The sequence below is a fragment of the Rhamphochromis longiceps genome, linkage group LG13 (assembly GCF_057381845.1).
Source record: "Rhamphochromis longiceps isolate RC_006_pf linkage group LG13, R_longiceps_female_GT1.1, whole genome shotgun sequence".
Taxonomy (NCBI): Eukaryota; Metazoa; Chordata; class Actinopteri; order Cichliformes; family Cichlidae; genus Rhamphochromis; species Rhamphochromis longiceps.
The window spans coordinates 12,918,559-12,936,538 of record NC_140569.1 but is presented as its reverse complement, the minus strand read 5'-3'; the positions used below and the strand labels follow the sequence as shown (position 1 = coordinate 12,936,538).

The window sequence follows — 17,980 nt, the reverse complement described above, 5'->3', positions numbered from 1 at the left end:
CGGTCACGTGATGCCTTCACCCCCCCCCCCCCCCCCCCCCCAAAAAAAAAAAATCCCATCACACACTGCAGAAGGACAGTTGATCATCTTATTTATTGTAACGTAGTTTATTGTAGAAAAGAAAAATGCATTGTTTTTTTCCATTTAAAGCATAAACAACATAAACTTGTTTTTAGGACATATAAATAAAATGCCTCTTTCTTAAAAAAACCCCAACACATTATATACACTGAAAGTATTGGTCACACTCTTCCAAACCTACTCTAAAGAATCACTATTTGACTCCGTTATGGGAAAATGTAGTGCTTGTTTTCCCCCCTCACATAACACTAACACAATGAGGATTAAATCCAGGAAAAACACATAAATATCAAATTAATGTTATGCAGTATCGGGGTGTATGCACCTCTCTGTAAGTGTACCCATGCATGTGTGCACACTACATTTTGCAACAATGAGTGATAAACAGTGGCATTTAGGCAGATCAGCAACATGTGATAATGTACTGCATAGACTGCAAGAAACTAAAACCACTTCTGGATCTTTACACAGCTTACAGGAAATAAAGTGTTTATTTTTCCACCAAAAAACCCCCCACAATCCTAGATTATGGTCATAATTTTCAATTCTTTGGAGTGTTTCCCAGGGAAAGCTCAGCCTGAACATAAACTGACTTGTCAGAAAAGACAAACATCTCTGATGCAGTTTAGTATTTTCTAAGGTTCATTCAGAGTGCAAACAAAGGGGCTCAAGTGTTTCTCAAAACCATCCAACAAAACCTTATGAACATGTCACCTTGGCACCTTAATGCCAATACAGTCCAGGAGTTTGACATTAACCAAAACAGTCTTTGAAACTGACTAACAAGTGGAGAGCGAGAGGAAAGAAAAAACACAAGTCAGTGTTTATAGAAAGGAGGTGAGCCATTTAGACTCTTTGTATCCATGTGTATCCATCATCACGCTGTGATCTGCAGCACAGTTCTTTAGTCCTGGGTGTTTCACAAGGAGGGGAAGAGAGGGCCACGAAGGTGATGAGGACAATCATTCAGATTCACTTAGGCCACAAGGTCGCCTCCACTCCTGGCCTCTTTCATGAATCCACTTGTTTGATACTGATGATGGAAAGAAAAATACACAGATAGATTAATCATAAACCGAGTCTTACACACACACACACTCACACATTTAAATATGTAAAACATCTGTAAAATCACAATTATTTTGGCCAGTGTAGTAACATTATTAATCAAGCAGTGATTGACACTAAAATGTCTTTTTCAGACTTTTTAAATGGCATTGTCTTAATTGTTAAATATAATTTTAATGTTTAAAAGTGTAAATAGAGTTGAGGGAGGTGGAGGACACAGGCTCAACAGAAGTTGGGCCTTGTGTTGGTGTCTCAAAATCATCCAAAATCCCCAAGTCCTCAAATCAAGCACTATTCTTTTATACAATGCTTACTCAGGTAGACGGCTTTATAGCCAACAAGAACAATCAAACTCACCCCACTTGTTGCCCACCAACACTGGACAAGCTGCATGTCGAGTGCTGTAGTCTCCCTCCCCGCTGGCAAACAAATTGTACCAGAACACTGCAGTACCCTGGAAAACAAACAGGCACCAATGGTTAAGTAGTTCTGCACATCATCTCAGAGAGCCAAGACTTGGTTTCCTAAAGTACTTGCAACAGATTTCTCAGAAGTGAAATGATAAATAAAGCAAAATTTAAATACATGTGTTCTCTTGCTATACTGGGATTGTTAAAATGGCAGTTAAAAACATTATAAGAGCATGGGGGCACATGAAAGAATCCTTTTATGAACAAATTGGCAGTTATTTCCGCTAAATGAGCTTATATTGGATGAAAACGCTCCTTTACCATTAATAAAATGTGTTTTGGAGAGAAAAAGTGCTTGAATAAGTATATTTTTCTCTTTTATTATGTACGGTGTGTACTTTATTATGGACATCTGTGACCTTTTTTACAAAATCCTTCAGTTTGTTACATAATAGGATTAGCTGGAAAACCAATATTAATGGACATTTATAAGAGGAGTAATATCAACATTTACCTTTTGAGGCCAAACTGCTGCACCAACATCTGGGAATACTGTGGCTCCACCTGCTGCTACGTCACTCATCTACAACAGAGACAGAAGAAAAATCCAGCAGTGTAATTTAAACAACTTATATGAGATCCTTAGTTTCATATAAAATGAAGTTGAAGATAGAATAGTTCTTGTGTGTAGTATGCAGATTTAATTAACTTTTGTAAAGTAAACACTGTTAATGTGTTTAATCTTATGTTCAATGTATTATTTATGCTGAAGTAGCTGTTAAATTAGCTGCTACAGTATGTGGTTTCTCTGGATAACAGATCAATAACAGATCATTATTTATTTTGCTTCCCAGTGTGTCTAAGTTGGTGTGATCAGCCAAGACTTAAGTTTCCATTTGTTTCCTGCATGCTGAGTCAATTTCTGCTCAGTTGTGTTTGGTTTTGTTTAAGCAGTTAGTTCATTTTATTAGTCCGTTTTTTAATTTCTGAGTCTGATTTGAGTTCAGATTATTTGACCTCTTTTGCTGAGGTTCCTAGAACTTATTTCAAATATAATTTTTGTTAATAGTTTTGTGCATTTTTTGAGTAAAATAAAATCCTCCTGTTTCCAAATTTACCCGTGTTCCTCATGACTAACAAGCATGGCCCCTCACTCATGTAAATGCTTTGTGACACTGTTTCAAGGTGAGGAGTCACATGACTTTACGATTAAGTAATAATACTGAACGTACTGTATTTGAATTGAGAATTTAGATGCTATTGTTTCTCTTATCACATCAGCAGAGTAAATTTTGTCCTATCACAGCAAAGACACTAAAGCCCATAGTCACAGATGACAGCTAGCCCCCGATACTATGCTAGCCCTTTGCTAGCACTATGTGCAGTGACAGGGTTCATTCTAAATTTGTATACTGAAACTTAATATGATAGTTTTCTCAGTATTATCAAATATGCAGACTTATAAGTCAACAATGTCTACTTTAATTATAACAATGACTGTGTCACTGACTGCTAAATTAATTTCAGTACCAGCATAGGCAATTAGTATAGTAAAAATCAAACTTCAATAAATAAAAGAAGGTTAATGCTGGTCCAAAGGGGTGATCACTCACATAGAAAAGCCACGTTGCAATACGATTCCCAGTTCCCAGCTCTTTAAAGGCATCTGGCTCATCTTTCTGTACGGAGATAACCAATACCATGTTAAACATCCTACCACATTAATGCAGCAGTACATTAACTGTGGCAAACAGAAAAAGAACGTACCCTTCCAAAGTCAAAGTGAGGTTCGTATTGACCTCCAACACCATAATTTGCAACCTGCAGACAAATACATGTAAAAAAAAATCAGTTTCTAACAGAGGAAACAGGGAAACTTGTTTGCTTCATTTGGTGGTCATGTACAGTTTTTTGTTGGTTTTGAAATAACTTTTTTACCTGTAACTCTTCTGCAGTGTCCATTTCAAGCCCGGTGAAACCTTCAATTCTTTTATTGATCATTTCAATCATTGGATCATCATATTCAGTGAGCCAAGCACTAGAATATAGAAGGGAACACAGAGAAACTGAGAATGAAACAGCATGGGAAACATATTTCAGTAAGGCACACATTTTATCCACTAGATGCTTCTGTAAAAAGTGTCTGAGAGGCATGCTACGCAGGAAACTTGGAATCAAAAGCCAACAAAAACCAACGTGAGTTTGTAAATGGCAATATTAGGATACAGAAGCAAAGTAGAGTTGCAGAGGGAATGGAAAATGGGAACAATATCCAGCTTTACAATATCTAATGAATATCTTTGAAGATATTTCTATAGTGTGGTTTAGGACTAGATAAAATATTTTTTTCTGGCCATAATATCCACTAAAAACAAAATAAAAATGTCCATCCTCTTAACACGAACTTGCAGTTGCCATTATGTGAGAGACAATTCCAACACACTCTAATGTGGGTTGAGGAAAACAAGTTTTTTAAAGACGTTACAAAGGCAGTGAGATGATTCTTCGCCCATATAGCTTCTTCATCATGTTTTTAAGAATGCCTGCAGATCAGCATTAACACGTGTGTCTGTGTGTGTCATCTTTTTTCATTCAGTTTGTACTGATAGGTCATATTTTATAAATGGATATTGAATGAAGCATGAGCCAGTGGATTATTTCCTTAAGTCTCTTGCAGTCGTTTAAATGGAGTTCAAACTGTTCTGATTTCTTCCATCTGTCTGTTACCTCAAGTTCACTCAAGTTAGAAAGACGTGCCGGCTGTCATGCATGCATACAAAACTTTAAAAGAAACACCACACCCTGACACCCACACACATTAATTACCAACTGCAGTAAAACCAAAGAAAGCATGGGGTTTTGGTGGGCTGCTAACGTGCTATTTTTAGGATGGGATTTAAATTTGAATTTAAAACAGTGAGCAAGGCATCTATAAAAATTGAACGGTCATTTATCTGCACTACATAGGCCTTTGATGTTTCACAATGTCTCTTTTTTAAAACAGATCTTGTACAAAATATAGAACTACAGAAAAATGGCCTTGTATTGGAAAGTGATTTCCAAACAATGCTATGGGACATAAAAATCCAGCTCAGGTCCAAAACTCAGGTAGCCTGGTATAGATATGAAGTCAAATGAGCAGGGGAAGGGAGAGAGTCCTTCGAAGTGATCTTTGACCCCTTACCTCACAGGGATTTTCCTTGAATGGGGTTCAGTCACCACAGCTCCCGTTAACTACAGCATTTCCAACAGCAGGACACGTAGAAGCAGGAAGAGCAGTATCAAAGAAGGAAGGAAAATGGACTGCGGAAGCACACATGCACAAGGACGGACAAAACATAATAAGGAGGAAAAGAGGGAAAGAAAAGGCAGCTCACAAAAGAAATAATGTTAGTATCAACTAGTAAAAGAGTAATATCTTTCCCCTCTGCTACCTTCATGTGTTACCTCCGTGGAGCAGACACTTGAGCAGAAACAGACCCATAAAAAGGTCCTCAAAAAAGAGTTGGATAATCCAACTCGTCCACAAATAGCTACATATTCAGTCGCGTTAGTAATTTAGCATTTCCCTTTCATTTAGGATTATTTGGGGGGGAAAAGCTACAGATGTTTCTTTATTTTTAGAAAACGTATTTTCAGCAGGAGAGAGTGCTTCAGCTCAAGAGCCTTTAGGATGGCCTTTATGAGGGGCAGAAACATGCAGCTGTGATCAGACGGGAGTACAGAAGAAGACGTGAGCTCAGTTATTAAAGGGGAAAATAAGATTTTCTCCTCCTCATCATCATGCTCTGTCTTACCTTTTACTGATCCTGTAAGAAGCTGTCTCCAGCACTCCTGTGATGGGGTTGGAGATGGTTGCCCTGCGTAGCTGTGAAGCACACACAGATAAACACATAAAGATATTAAAGTATGCGTTGCTAATAACAGCTTTGACCTCCCATCCTTTGCCATCCCAAACCACCTATGAAATCCTAAAATCTGAACTGCTTACTCGTGGTTTTGCCAGCTGCTTGATTCTCTCAATTTCTGCATCAGAGATGATGTCAAGGTAGCGAACAATGTAGGGGCGGTCCCACTCATCCTGCTGTTTGACGGGCGCCAGCAGTAAACTGGGGTTACGATTGTTATCGTAGTAACGACAGAACAACCTGCTCTGCCTACGAGGCGTCTGATTTAGAGAAAAGAAAAGAGCACACAAAAAGTTAAAACTGAGCTGCAGTATGCAAGTTATAAATTGCTTTCAGCTCTTCCTCACCATTTTGATACCCTCTCCACGGCAAAGCATCTCATATTTCTCCCTTTCTGGGATCAGAGAGAAAGCCTTTTTGGACTTCTTCTGCTTCTTCTTCTTTTCAGCTGTTTCTCTTTTCTCGCGCTCCTTCTGTTTTGGAGCTTCTTCCTCTGCAGCCTTTTTTTGCTTCTCCAACTGAAACTCAAAGTACTTCAGGTTGCTCTTGCCACGCGGGTGCTCTGGGTCTATGTGTGAAAAACCAGGAGAAAACATCAGTGGTGATTACAAGCAGCAATGCAAACTAAAACAACATCGCTTCTAACATGACAAATATACGCCATCAGTCAGTAATGATGACTTCAACTCAGATGGAGGACTACTGTCAAAAGCTGCAGTCTGAGACATTGCAATCCATTGGGACAATGTCCTTCGGGTGCTTTGGCACCCTTTTAGCAGGACATGGCCCAGGAAGCAACATAACTTTCAAAATAACAGCAAGGGGACTGTTTACTACTGCTAAACTGATAGCCGACAGTGTCACTTTCTTGGACAGAAGAAAACAGCAGTACAAATGGTTTGTACCTTTGAATTGGTGCACTGATTGGCAAAGAGGTGTGATGGAGACAGCAGCTCGGGTAAGGAAGCTATTTCGCACTCTATTGGTTTTGAGCTTTGATTGTTTTAAATCCTTCTACTAGTTCATAACGTACTCAGTGATTTGCCCCCCCCCCCCCCCCCCCCCCCCCACACACACACACAAGTACATCTCTCACTTGCTGGGTGTCTATAACCCAATAAGACCTCTCAAGTCATCAGGTGCAGATCTTTTAACTGTCCCCAGAATTCGATCTAAGTGTGCTGAGGGTGCTTTCAGTTTCTGTTGCTCTGTTCTTTGGAACAAGTTTCCTATTCATCTGAGGTCAATTACAATCATGTCTACATTCAAAAACAAACTTAACTTAACATAAAACCTTTATTTTTCTCACACACTTACACTTAATAACACTTTTGTGTACGTGCTTGTCTGTGTGTATGTTACCATGCATGTTATTCCTTTGTACAGTTTAGTTTTTTTGTTTTTACAAGCCTTAAGGCATTGCAGACTTACATGGGTTTTTAATGTTTTTATATTTTATGTTAAGCACACTGAGTTTATGTGTAAAATATAATATAAATATATAAATATAATATAATAAAAATATCAATAAAATTGACATTAACACTGCTTTGGAAAGTCTGGCAGTGGTTTAAACTGTACCTGGACACACTGAAATCCTCTCTTATTCCTGGTTAATCTGTAACGTCAATAAATAAAAGGGGACAAGTGACAAAGTCTCTAAAAAAAAGCAATACCCGGTCATTTTTAAAAAATAGATTTCACCGCTCTGTGAATTGTGCTATACAGATAACTGTTTTGCTGGTACAAACAGCAGCGTTTTGAGACAAGACCCCACAGATTTGTTACAGCACAGATGTTATGCCCCAACATAGCAACTGCCTGAACTGTTTATGTCTGTCTGGCTCGGAAATGTTGACCTGTGCCTCACCTCTGTTTAGTCTGTCCTTCAGTCTAAACCTTGCTTAAAATACCCAACAATAATTTATTTTGTTTGGCCAAATTAAAGCAAGTTCCACACTATTACAGTCTTACTTCTTAATTCTTTAGAATATGAAGAGACTCACCCAGTTCAATCAACCTCTTTGTATACTCCATTGCACGCTCCATCTCCCCCTGCTGGTAAATGGCGTAGCTGAGGTAGTCGATCACTGTCACCTTATCTAAAGTGGACTCCTCTCCCTCATCGAGCTGTTTCAGGGCCTGGGCCATCCACAGCTCTGTGTGGTAGTAATCGGCATCGGAGTAGGCAATTTTCCCCAGCTCAAAACAGTCCTCTGCTGTCATGTGGCTCTTGTATTTCACTCCTAGTTAGGAGTACACACAGGAGGGGGGGAAAAGAAATCAGAAAACAATCAAACCCTTCCCCCAAAAAACTCACATAGTCTGACATTTATTGTGACTTTCGTGGCAGTCACTTTGTCTTTATATCTGTACATTGAATCCTTAATGAACAAATAGGCCCATGGGCATGTGAACTCATGCCATTTATGTGTGACATGCAACTGTTCGGAGGATTTTACCAGGTAAGTTTCCCGTAGAGATTGTGTTGGCATCAAGTCTGTAAGTGTCTTGTAACCGGATGAGAGCTTTGGCAGCTCCGGTCTGGTCCTCGTCATTTGGGAAGTGCTGTCTCTGGATGGTCAGGTTGGAAATAAATCCTGAGAAAAATGGCACGATAAAGTATTCTATGTGTGGGCACATTAATCACTCAAAGTGACATTTAACACTTTCTCTTAAAATTTCATGAGGTGAACAGTTAGATGGGAGTTTCATCCATCCACATACACCTAAAACAAACAAGTCAATGTTTTAGTGTACTTCTGTGTTGCACTTTTTCTGCAAGTTTTTACCACTCATTTATAAAACCAAATATTACAGTGTTATTATTTGAACCTGGGCTTTACTGTTCATACCTCCAGTGGTGTCACGGAGCACAAGACTCTCCAGGTCCCCCCACTCTGTGTTCAACCTCTTCACCAGTTTGAAGGCATTCACAGGGTGTCCCAGAAAGCCTTCAGGGTCCTGCGTGGCAGTAACTGTCAAGGAATCCAATTTTTCAGCCCACCTATCACAAAAAAGGTAATATGGATTAAAGTGTGTTGATTACACTTGTAAGCAAGCTACCTATTATTACGGCTGTCATATATAATATTTATGGAGTTTTAGGAAAGCAACTTCAGAAATTAAACATGGAGCTAACCACAATGTTTATAGACACTTGCAAATTATTTTTTTAAATGAAGTTGATAGCTGTATATATTATCAATTATCAAGCTATATTATCAGTCATTATCAATCAATATTATCATCCAAATCCAATAAGCAACAATAAACCCAATAAACAATAAACCTGTCAGAATTAAATCCTCGTTTACTGCTGACTCAGCTCTGTAATGTGTCCTAAAGCATCACGGATCACAGGTCCTAACTTCATCCAGTGAATGAGGGTCAGGTTAGGGTTGATCTTTTCATACAGGAGTGTGGCTTCTCCACACAGCAGCTGTACCAGTTGCAACACCAACTAACTGTGCAGGTAACATTAATTCAGAGACCCACTCCTCCATATCAAAGTTTTCTAACTGTGCGATGTGAGTCAGCTGCCCCGGTACATAACTGTAGTTAAGAAAGTTGAAATAAGAAGCTGCATATCTCATCTTTGTAGGGGATTCTGATGGAAATGATCAGACATGTGGTTAACACAGTTGGAATGTTTCTGCACTCCGTATCCTTTTTATTTCTCTCTATTTTAGCTAGCGATTGCGGTGCTTGGTTGACTCTGGCACTGGGATAAAAATAATTTAGCAGATGCAAGGACATGACGACGAGAAGGGAGAAATGCCCCCAGCAGCAAATCACACCCAGGAGTTGACAAACTCACCGTTTGATCTGCTCTAGTTTGCTCTCCTCTGCTCTGATGTAGTCCTTCAAAGAGGTGACGAGATCTTTTTCTGTGTACAACAGATCTGTCATCTGGCCTGAAAGAAACAAACACATATTAATTGCAAACACTGAAATGATAAACTATACTAATCTTATAAAATTAGTACGAGCTTTAAAATTTCTTGGCCTTGTGTCTGTGTAGTAACATAACACAAGTCTTTTACCTGTAGAAGTGAAGAAGTCAGCGTGGGCTGAGAGCGACTGCAGGCAGCTCAGCAGCAATAAACAGTAACACGGCAGCTCCATTCTGATAAAGAGTGAGAGAAGAGCATTAAATTAATAAAACATGCAGATTAAAAGAGTCAGTGAATGACCTACCTATTTTGAAGACATTTTAATTTCTATGACAAGGTATCACCATAATCCAATTTATTCTAGTCATATAATTAAAGAGCTAAACCAGACACACTACTAAAATATGTCTGGTTTAGCTTTGAGGCTGGCAGTTAGGCCTGGGACAGGCAGCACTGTGATCTTTTGTTTCTTGCAGCCACAAATTACAGGAGAATGCATGACTCCATTGTGCATTCTCACATGCACTTCTTTATACTTCAAATAGTATAAAGAAGTACCACGCAAATTTTACTGTGGTGCTAATTTTTTTTCTTACCCACATAACAGAAATTCAGAGCAAATGTGCAAGAATTTTACTTTTAAATATTCTGGGATGTCCACAACATGCCACATGCCATGATTGACATCAAATTAGATCACTTATTTATCTCAAGAATGTACTAAAAAATTCCAAACTACTAAGACTGTAAATATACCCAAACCGAACCATGTTGGCCAGTGGCACATCACATTTTGGCTTTTTGTTTTTCAAAAGAAAAATAGCAAGAGAGCAGACTTGGACAAAAGTTTTGGAAAGAAATTAAGCCAAAAGAATCAAGACCAAAAATCCCCCACATTATAAAACGCCTGCTGCTTGACCAAGTGAGATGGTTTGTTATAAATATAGTGTAAACACAAATACACACACACACACCCATAAGCGCACAGGCAAAATGAAGATCATGAAGCGTACATAAACTATTCAGTGTAAGCCAGCAGCAGGCTGAGGCAGGTTCGACTCTGCCACAAGGGCAAGTCTTGAATGAGAATAAAAAATAGAGTGACTTCATATGAGATTTCAATTTAGGTCAGCAGAAGGAAGCAGAGAGGGTGGAAAAAAAAACCTGAAGCAAGACACAACTTACCATTATCCTCTACTGCTACCAAGCTACTTCTGCAACTGCATAATGTGTGCTGCCACTTAAAAGCCATAAACAGCCTCTTACACTTTCTGATTTCCAAGATAAAAGTTTTGAAGAATGCAATTATTGTACCCAGGAAGGGTAATTACTACAATTTTCTTTCACACTCAGTTAAGTGTGATGCAAAAATGATAGCTGTATATTGAACATTTCTAATTTCAAACCAAGTGTTCTGGTCATGCCACACATGGAAGTGAAAGGAGGTGATTGTGTTAATAAGCATGTTGGTACATCCCATATTTAAAAAAAACTAAGAATAAAAACAAAGTCTTACTGACCTAGAAACCAGTTCATGTGTAATCTAAAAGGCAACTCCTTTTGGTTGGACCACAGGGTTCGCGTTTCCTCAAAAGTATCCACCCTTAAAAATTCCTTGGATGGATATAAATCCATAAAGTCATGTGATAAAGCAATTTGCTAGTTTACTTGCCTTTATCCTGTCATGTCACTTGTACCACTTCCTGCTTTCCTAATCAACTTTCAGCTATAGGGCTGTAAACGTTGTACCAGGCAGCAGCAACAGCCACAATGAGAGTGAAATAAGTGTTAAAAAAGTGTTAAAAGAAAGAGCTCGAAATCCTTAGACATCTAGAATTAGATGTTGGTGCATATTTAGTACCTTAAAAACAAAAACAAAAAACCCCAAAAACCTCTAAAACTTATTTACCTGTTATGATGAGAATATAACTAATCCATAGTATACATAAGGAATATTTAAGATAAATACAGGGGGGGGGACGTAATGAAACGAACAACACCCAGACAAAAAAAAGCACAATTTTAATAGCCTAACTGGCTTCGCAATACGTTATACCAAGTTTAAACCTGCTCCTGACAAAAAACAATTTTATTTTTGAGAGTCTGCCCTGAGAAACTTCCTTCATCGGACAAAATGTCTCCAAGTTTTCCAGCTATGGAGTCAGATAGCACAGGACGTGCATGGAAGAGGACTGCCACGTCTTCGCCACTCCCTCCTGTGTGAAGACTGCACACTGCCCGATGGAGAGTCTGATATTACCTGCAAAACTCAGTCAATGAAAGCTGCAGACTGAACTGCAGCAGGAAGGCTTTTACTTCTTGGTTGGTGTTTTTTGGGGAGTTACATATAAACAAAGTTTGTAGCTCGATATGACATTTTATCTCCTTGTCACTATGAAATATGACAGACTAAATGTGAAAAATGTTTGCCATTAACAAATAAAATGTATAGAGGCTGTTAAATGAGGCATAAAGCAATATGACGGCAGAAGCATCCCACGCTGCATTGCGCTGGAATGCCGGAAAACTAAAGCTAGCTAAAGTTTCACAGGGAAAAGCCAGGTTACGTTTTCTTTTCTTGCTATTTTCTAGTTTAACTAACTGGTTCAGGTCATCTCATTGCCTCCTGCTTAGTTTAGTAGTATAATCTTTGTTTTGACCCACAACACAGAAACCTAAAACTTGGCTTACTTTTGTTCTACTTTTCATTGCCGCTAGCTCAAAGCTCGCACAGCAAACAACGGTTGCTGTTGGTAACAGCGACAAACACTGTGAAAAGACGTAATCTGTAAACTGGTGACTATCTGAAATGTAAACACATTTTCTAGATAAGCCTACATTTCTTATCTCACTCAAGGGGTCGATAGTCACCTAATCGAGAGCATCCTGTAGCAGAAGCCGTCGGGGTCTCTCCCTGAAGCCCACACCGATTCAGTGAAGTTAACGGTCTGAAGTTGGAGACTCGGTCCGGTGGCTCTTCCTGTCTGTGATGATTCGGTGTACTATTGGCTATCTGGTGGTTCGGGCTGTATTTCTAAAAGGATGGGGCTCGATGCTACGTGCAGACTCACATGCATACACTCTCTGCTTCTGAAAACTTAGGGGGCTGTCGTTTGTAAATTGTTAGGGGAGGTGCCTGTAATAGTGTTGACCCGTACCGACACGACCGAGGATGAGTATTTTGGTGTTTAATGTGGAAATCGTTCCAGTGAGGTCACATGCCACGTGTTAAAAGACTGCCGATAGATATTTTCTTTCTCCTCTTTCTCTAAAACCTATGTGCTCAACTTTGCATGTATGCATCTGCACTCCGGGCCCATCATCTCCATTCAACAGATGTTTTGTGTAGTTTTGTAACGTTTACATTGAACGAACAGACATTTTTCATCATCTTCCTCCCACATTCCAGAAAAATTATTCTTACTAGCTTCACAAAAAGAAAAAAAAAAAGTGTGGGATGGTAGGGAGTGAATTCCTTCTGCATTCAGCTGAATTCAACAGGGTGGAGCTACGTGTGTGTGTGTGTGTGTGTGTGTGTGTGTGTGTGTGTGTGTGTGTGTGTGTGTGTGTGTGTGTGCGCGCGCGCAGAGGGGCAAATTGTTAACTGCATTATGTCTCAACTGAAATGCCCAGTGTAAACACTACAGACTGTATATGTCTGTGATAAACACTGGCTATTTGCAAGCCTTTGTCATCTTAGATATCCACATGAGCAACGCTGCAAAACAGGTAGTATCTCAGTATCAGCACATCATTACATCACTGAGTGAAACTGAAGATAATAAACCTTTCTTATGTAAAGTTAAATAAAATTTCCTTATTAATGTACATGTTCTATCAACTGTCACCAAGCAAAATGTCATAAGTGTTATACTGAGGCTTACAGAGGTTACAAATTCAACATCTGTATAATCTGAAATATGACAGCTTAGAGTGAGGACTTGGATAGTGAACCGAGATCGAGTGTTTTCCCTGCAGCTTCTCAGTCTCCACTTAAGAAGAAAAAAAAGTATACTGCTTTCCGTTCCCATTTTCCCCGCAGTCATCAACAGATGTCGTCCAAGTCGGTAAGTCTGCTCCCAAACAGTTGCTCCTCATAAGTCAGTATCTGATGCAGGAAGTTCACATTGGGGGCTGTGCATTCCCTTTTTTCTTTGAAACTGCAGTGGACCAGGCTCAGACTTAAGTGCAGTGTTAATGAAGCTGGATGTCAGTGGCAGTGCCTCCACCAGGTTCTAGTAGCATAGTGATTAAAATAGCATTAGGACTGTCGGCAGTGGTGTTGACTACATGTGTGATATCTAGATTCTTGATAATTCGATCCTCCAGGATCGCAGTGGGGGCTTGGCTTTCAGGTTCATGCAGAGTGTAGAATAAGGAGGGGAGGTTTTTCTCATTATCATTTAATATTTTAATATGGCATTATTAGTTCATTAGAAGTATATAACCAGCTTTGCATTAAGCATAAATTGAAGTTTTTGACCTTACATTATCTTTTGCATTTACAGTGATGGCTATAATTTCAGTTTGATCTTTTTCTTACAGGTACCAGAATAATAACATGATTTTCCATTGCAGATGTAACCATGATCATTCCATACACATTGCAGTTTGTTGCTTTTTCTAGAGTTGTGCTCAAGGTAATTAAAGGTTAAAAGCTACAGCCAGCGCGAGTCTGGCTGATCTATGGAGGGCAAAGGCTTTGAGCTTGGAAGGCCGCACGCGCTTACACAGCACTTATAAGATGTTATTCTTGATGATTTTGTGCTTAGTCATGTTTTAATATGTTTTAAGTAGAAGTAGCTGATCCAGCAATATTCATTTAATATTATAGACTTGATTTAGAGCAATACACACTGATGGTCTTAACAAATGAAAGAGTCCTTGTAGCTGCCATGTTGTGTCTTAGCAGGGTACAGACGGTTCCAGGAGACGGGGGCAGTCAGCGTCTGCCCTCGGGAAGGAGACAATGTTATTCTTTGTGTTAAATAAAATTGTCAACATTGATTGTATTACACCTGTCACTACGCATGAGGGGGCGTTCTAATACCCTGATTTCATAAAACTATGGTGATGTGTTTTTTGAGATGAGATCTGAGACTGTCTGCATACAGTGTCCATCTCCCACGTGTGTGATCATTAAATCTTCGTTTGACTCAACCCGACCGGACCAGTGTTGTTATTGTGGGTTTTTCCTCTGGTGTCCATCCCCAATATTTTTGAACCATAACAAGAGGAAAGGGTAACGGGCATGTAAAGCTGAGAATTCTCCCAGCATGATGACAAGGTCCATTTCTAAAGCACTGAGCTGTAAAAAAAATCAGGATTGGAGGTCTGGGGAGTCGGCCCTGACCTTTACACCACCCACTGAAATATGCAGTGAGAAACCTTGAGACAAAAATGCAGATTCAGCTAGATACAGTCAGCATAATTCAAAGAGACAAGCAAGTTTACCTCATCATAAATATATGGCTTTCTTGGTAATTCAATAAGGCTGTAGCTCAAAACAATGGTATCAAAATAAACCTATTCACACTAATTTTACAAACATGCTGATGCCTAGCAAATACAGTCTTGACATTCCCATCTAGAATGCCATACTGCTACAATAAGCAAAAGTATATATGTGCATGTGTGACCTGGGCTACATCATTCTCCGCATACAGTAGTATTGTGGAATATTTCTGCAGCTCTATGCAGCTGATTAAACAGCCCAGCTCAAGGTGTATCACTATCACAGCATCCTCTTCATCACCAAATGGCTCCTTATACCTAATACTCATATTTATTCATAATAAAGACATAATTATTATGTATTACTTTATTCCATGTTAATCTTTAAGATTAGCATGTTTATCTTTAAAATGAAAATTCTCTTAATTAACTGTTGCACTGCATCAGTCAAGGATAAGACTATAGTAGGGGTCATGCAAAGCGGGCTGGTCACCCACTGCATTCAGAAGATTGTAAAGTTGCTCACTCAACACAAACTGTTCCTGGAAGAGCAGGAGCCAGCACGGTCTCTGGCTCACACACTGAAATAGAAAGACTACAGTGTCTACATGCAGAGAGAACTGGCAATAAATATACCTGTTTTACTTTTGTTCCAGATAGGTGTGATGGAGGAATGGTTACTGTCTGTACAGTTACCCTCTCTGTTGGAGATTCAATTCACAGCGCTAATTCACAATAATACAAAGAAAACAATCATAAGAAATCCCACAAGAAAGCACTTTGGTGACTATGGAAAGGAGAAAAAAAAATCCTTTTTGGAAGATGGGGTGGCTATCTGCCATGGCCATGACTGGTTAGGGGTGAGGGGAGGAAGACAGGACTAATGACATGCTGTGGAAGAGAGTGTCAGGGATTAGTTATAATTAATAATTAAATGAGGGGAGGTGTATGAACACATATGTGAACAAACCAAAAATGTGACTAAGGAAGAAACACTCAATGCATTATGGGAATCCCCAAGCAGCCTAGTCCAAACGCAGCACGACTAATGGAGGATTCAGGGTCACCTGATCCAACACTGTTTAATGATTTCTTTGAAGTCTTGTTTTTTTTTCAGGGTGGAAAGATTTTACAGCATACATCTTTATTTAAGAATAGAGAGACTTAAAAAAAAATTAAGTCCTCAAATTGAAATTTATTTTTGATTTTCTAATCCAGATGGGCTCAAAAGTATATATACAACCTCAAACATATACATACTCCCCCACTAATATTTGGTTAAAGTACCTTAGGAGGTTACACTTTTTTATAAAGACCTTAAAGATATTATACCCTGGAAAAAGAACAGCTCAAACACAGACACAACAGCATTTACCCGGACGGTCCTACAACTATTTCCTTTAAGTTATTTGGCAAATGCATGAGCTGTTCCCTCTAGCCCTTAACTAGAAGAACATCCTACACACGCACGCACGCACGCACGCACGCACACACACACACACACACACAAATAAACATCAGCAAATTTCTCTCAAAAAGCCCAACAAGAGCTGCTACAAATCCTCTCTCAACGCTGCTTCAGGCTTGCCCTTAATTCAGCTGGTGGTCTTGGAAACACAGTAACATAGTAATATATGAATCTCCTCCCTCTTCACTTTCACCTCAGCCACTGCCTCTCCACCTCTCACCCTTTGTCCTGTATTGAAGATACATCAAGCTCTTTTATGTTTATTATTTCATTTAAAGTTTTCCCTGATGGCTTCTTTTTTCCCACATGCAGTGTATTGTACCCGTTTGCAGAGCAATGATTATTATAAGAACTACAGCTAGAACACAAACTTTAACTGAAAGAGACCATTTTCTGTCATGTGTCAATACCACAGTCTGTCAGCTGTGGTACTGCAGCATTTTTGTTTCCATTACTATGTATAAGAGGATTAGTAAGGAGGAAGTGAGGGTTTGCTTTGCGAGTGCTGGTAGAGAAGTACAGACAAAGTCAGACGGAGGTGCACTGTGTCTTTGTGGATCATAATATGGTGATGAGAGAAACTTGGTTGCTGAATGAGGAAGTCAGGAGTGTCAGAGAAATACGTAGTATGCATAAGGACAGAGAGAAAGTGGTGAGGTGTGCAGCAGGAGCGATGGATGGGTTCACGGTGGAGGTGGAATCACACCAGGGATCTGCTCTGAGCCCCCTTGTTTGTGGTGGTGGTGATGGACGGACTGACAGATGAGGTCCTCCACGAGTCTCCGTGGACTCTTCATAGATGTCATTGGGATATGTAGTAAGAGTAGAGAATAGACAGAAGAGAACCAGGACAGTTGGAAGAAAGAAAAGAGGAAATGAAGGAATGTGTATGAATGAGAGAAAACATGTGTGACAGCTGCGAGGAGTAGAGTAGACTTATAGTCAAGACCGCCTAAACCAAGACCGGTCTTGAGACCACTTTTAGGAGACCAGCATGGCGTGGGTGAAGACAAGTATTAGAGACAGAATGATGGCAGCAAGCGTAAAAGAGAAGGTTCAGATGGTAGTGAGGCCTGCTATCATGTATAGTTTGGTGAAGGTGACAATAAGACAGGAGGCTGATCTGGAGGTGACAGAGCTGAAGATGTTTGCATGGTGTGACCAGGACAGATAAGGAAACGAGTACATGAGAGGCACAGCTCACTTTGAGCACTTTAGAGCCAAAGTTAGAGAGGGAAGGTTGGGATGCTGGGCATGTGAAGAGGAGGGATAATGGATATGTTTTATGTAATGTTTTCATTTCAAAAGTAACAAATTACCCAGCTATTATATTACTTTAATGAAAGAAACAGTGGACTGAGAAAAGGTGGTGTGTTTGACTTCCCCCTGGTGTACTCTTGAGTCATTTAGCACCAACAGGATGACTTTGCTGAAAGTCATTGAAGAATATGTGAGCAGTTTTCACACATTTAAACCATAAAACATTTATGGTTTAAGACATATTAGTGTTTATAGCAATACAGTTATAAGAACCCCAGAGCGCACAGTGCAGCAGGTAGACTCTGAGAAGCAGGGTACAGAGCGGCATCCTCCCAGTTTAATGAATCTGTTTATTCAAATTCACCCTTGCACAGGCGGTCATGTGGTCGTTAGCCAACGAAAAGCCGGAGAGGAATGTCACAAACAGTTGCCAAA

The 17,980-nt window shown here is 39.6% G+C and overlaps 1 protein-coding gene across 1 annotated transcript; it reads right to left on the bottom strand.

The window, feature by feature from the left end:
* Positions 1–74: 74 nt before the first annotated feature.
* Positions 75–12,459, bottom strand: p4ha1b (prolyl 4-hydroxylase, alpha polypeptide I b). Its single transcript, XM_085427736.1, has 15 exons — positions 12,235–12,459; positions 9,514–9,596; positions 9,288–9,384; positions 8,323–8,474; positions 7,930–8,067; positions 7,474–7,713; positions 5,815–6,035; positions 5,551–5,727; positions 5,357–5,427; positions 3,498–3,597; positions 3,327–3,380; positions 3,173–3,238; positions 2,074–2,142; positions 1,507–1,603; positions 75–1,114 (listed from the first exon to the last, which is right to left on the bottom strand). The coding sequence occupies exons 1-15, from the start codon at positions 12,246–12,248 to the stop codon at positions 1,044–1,046; spliced, it is 1,650 nt and encodes a 549-aa protein (XP_085283862.1). The 5' UTR covers positions 12,249–12,459; the 3' UTR covers positions 75–1,043.
* Between the last annotated feature and the right edge of the window lie 5,521 nt (positions 12,460–17,980).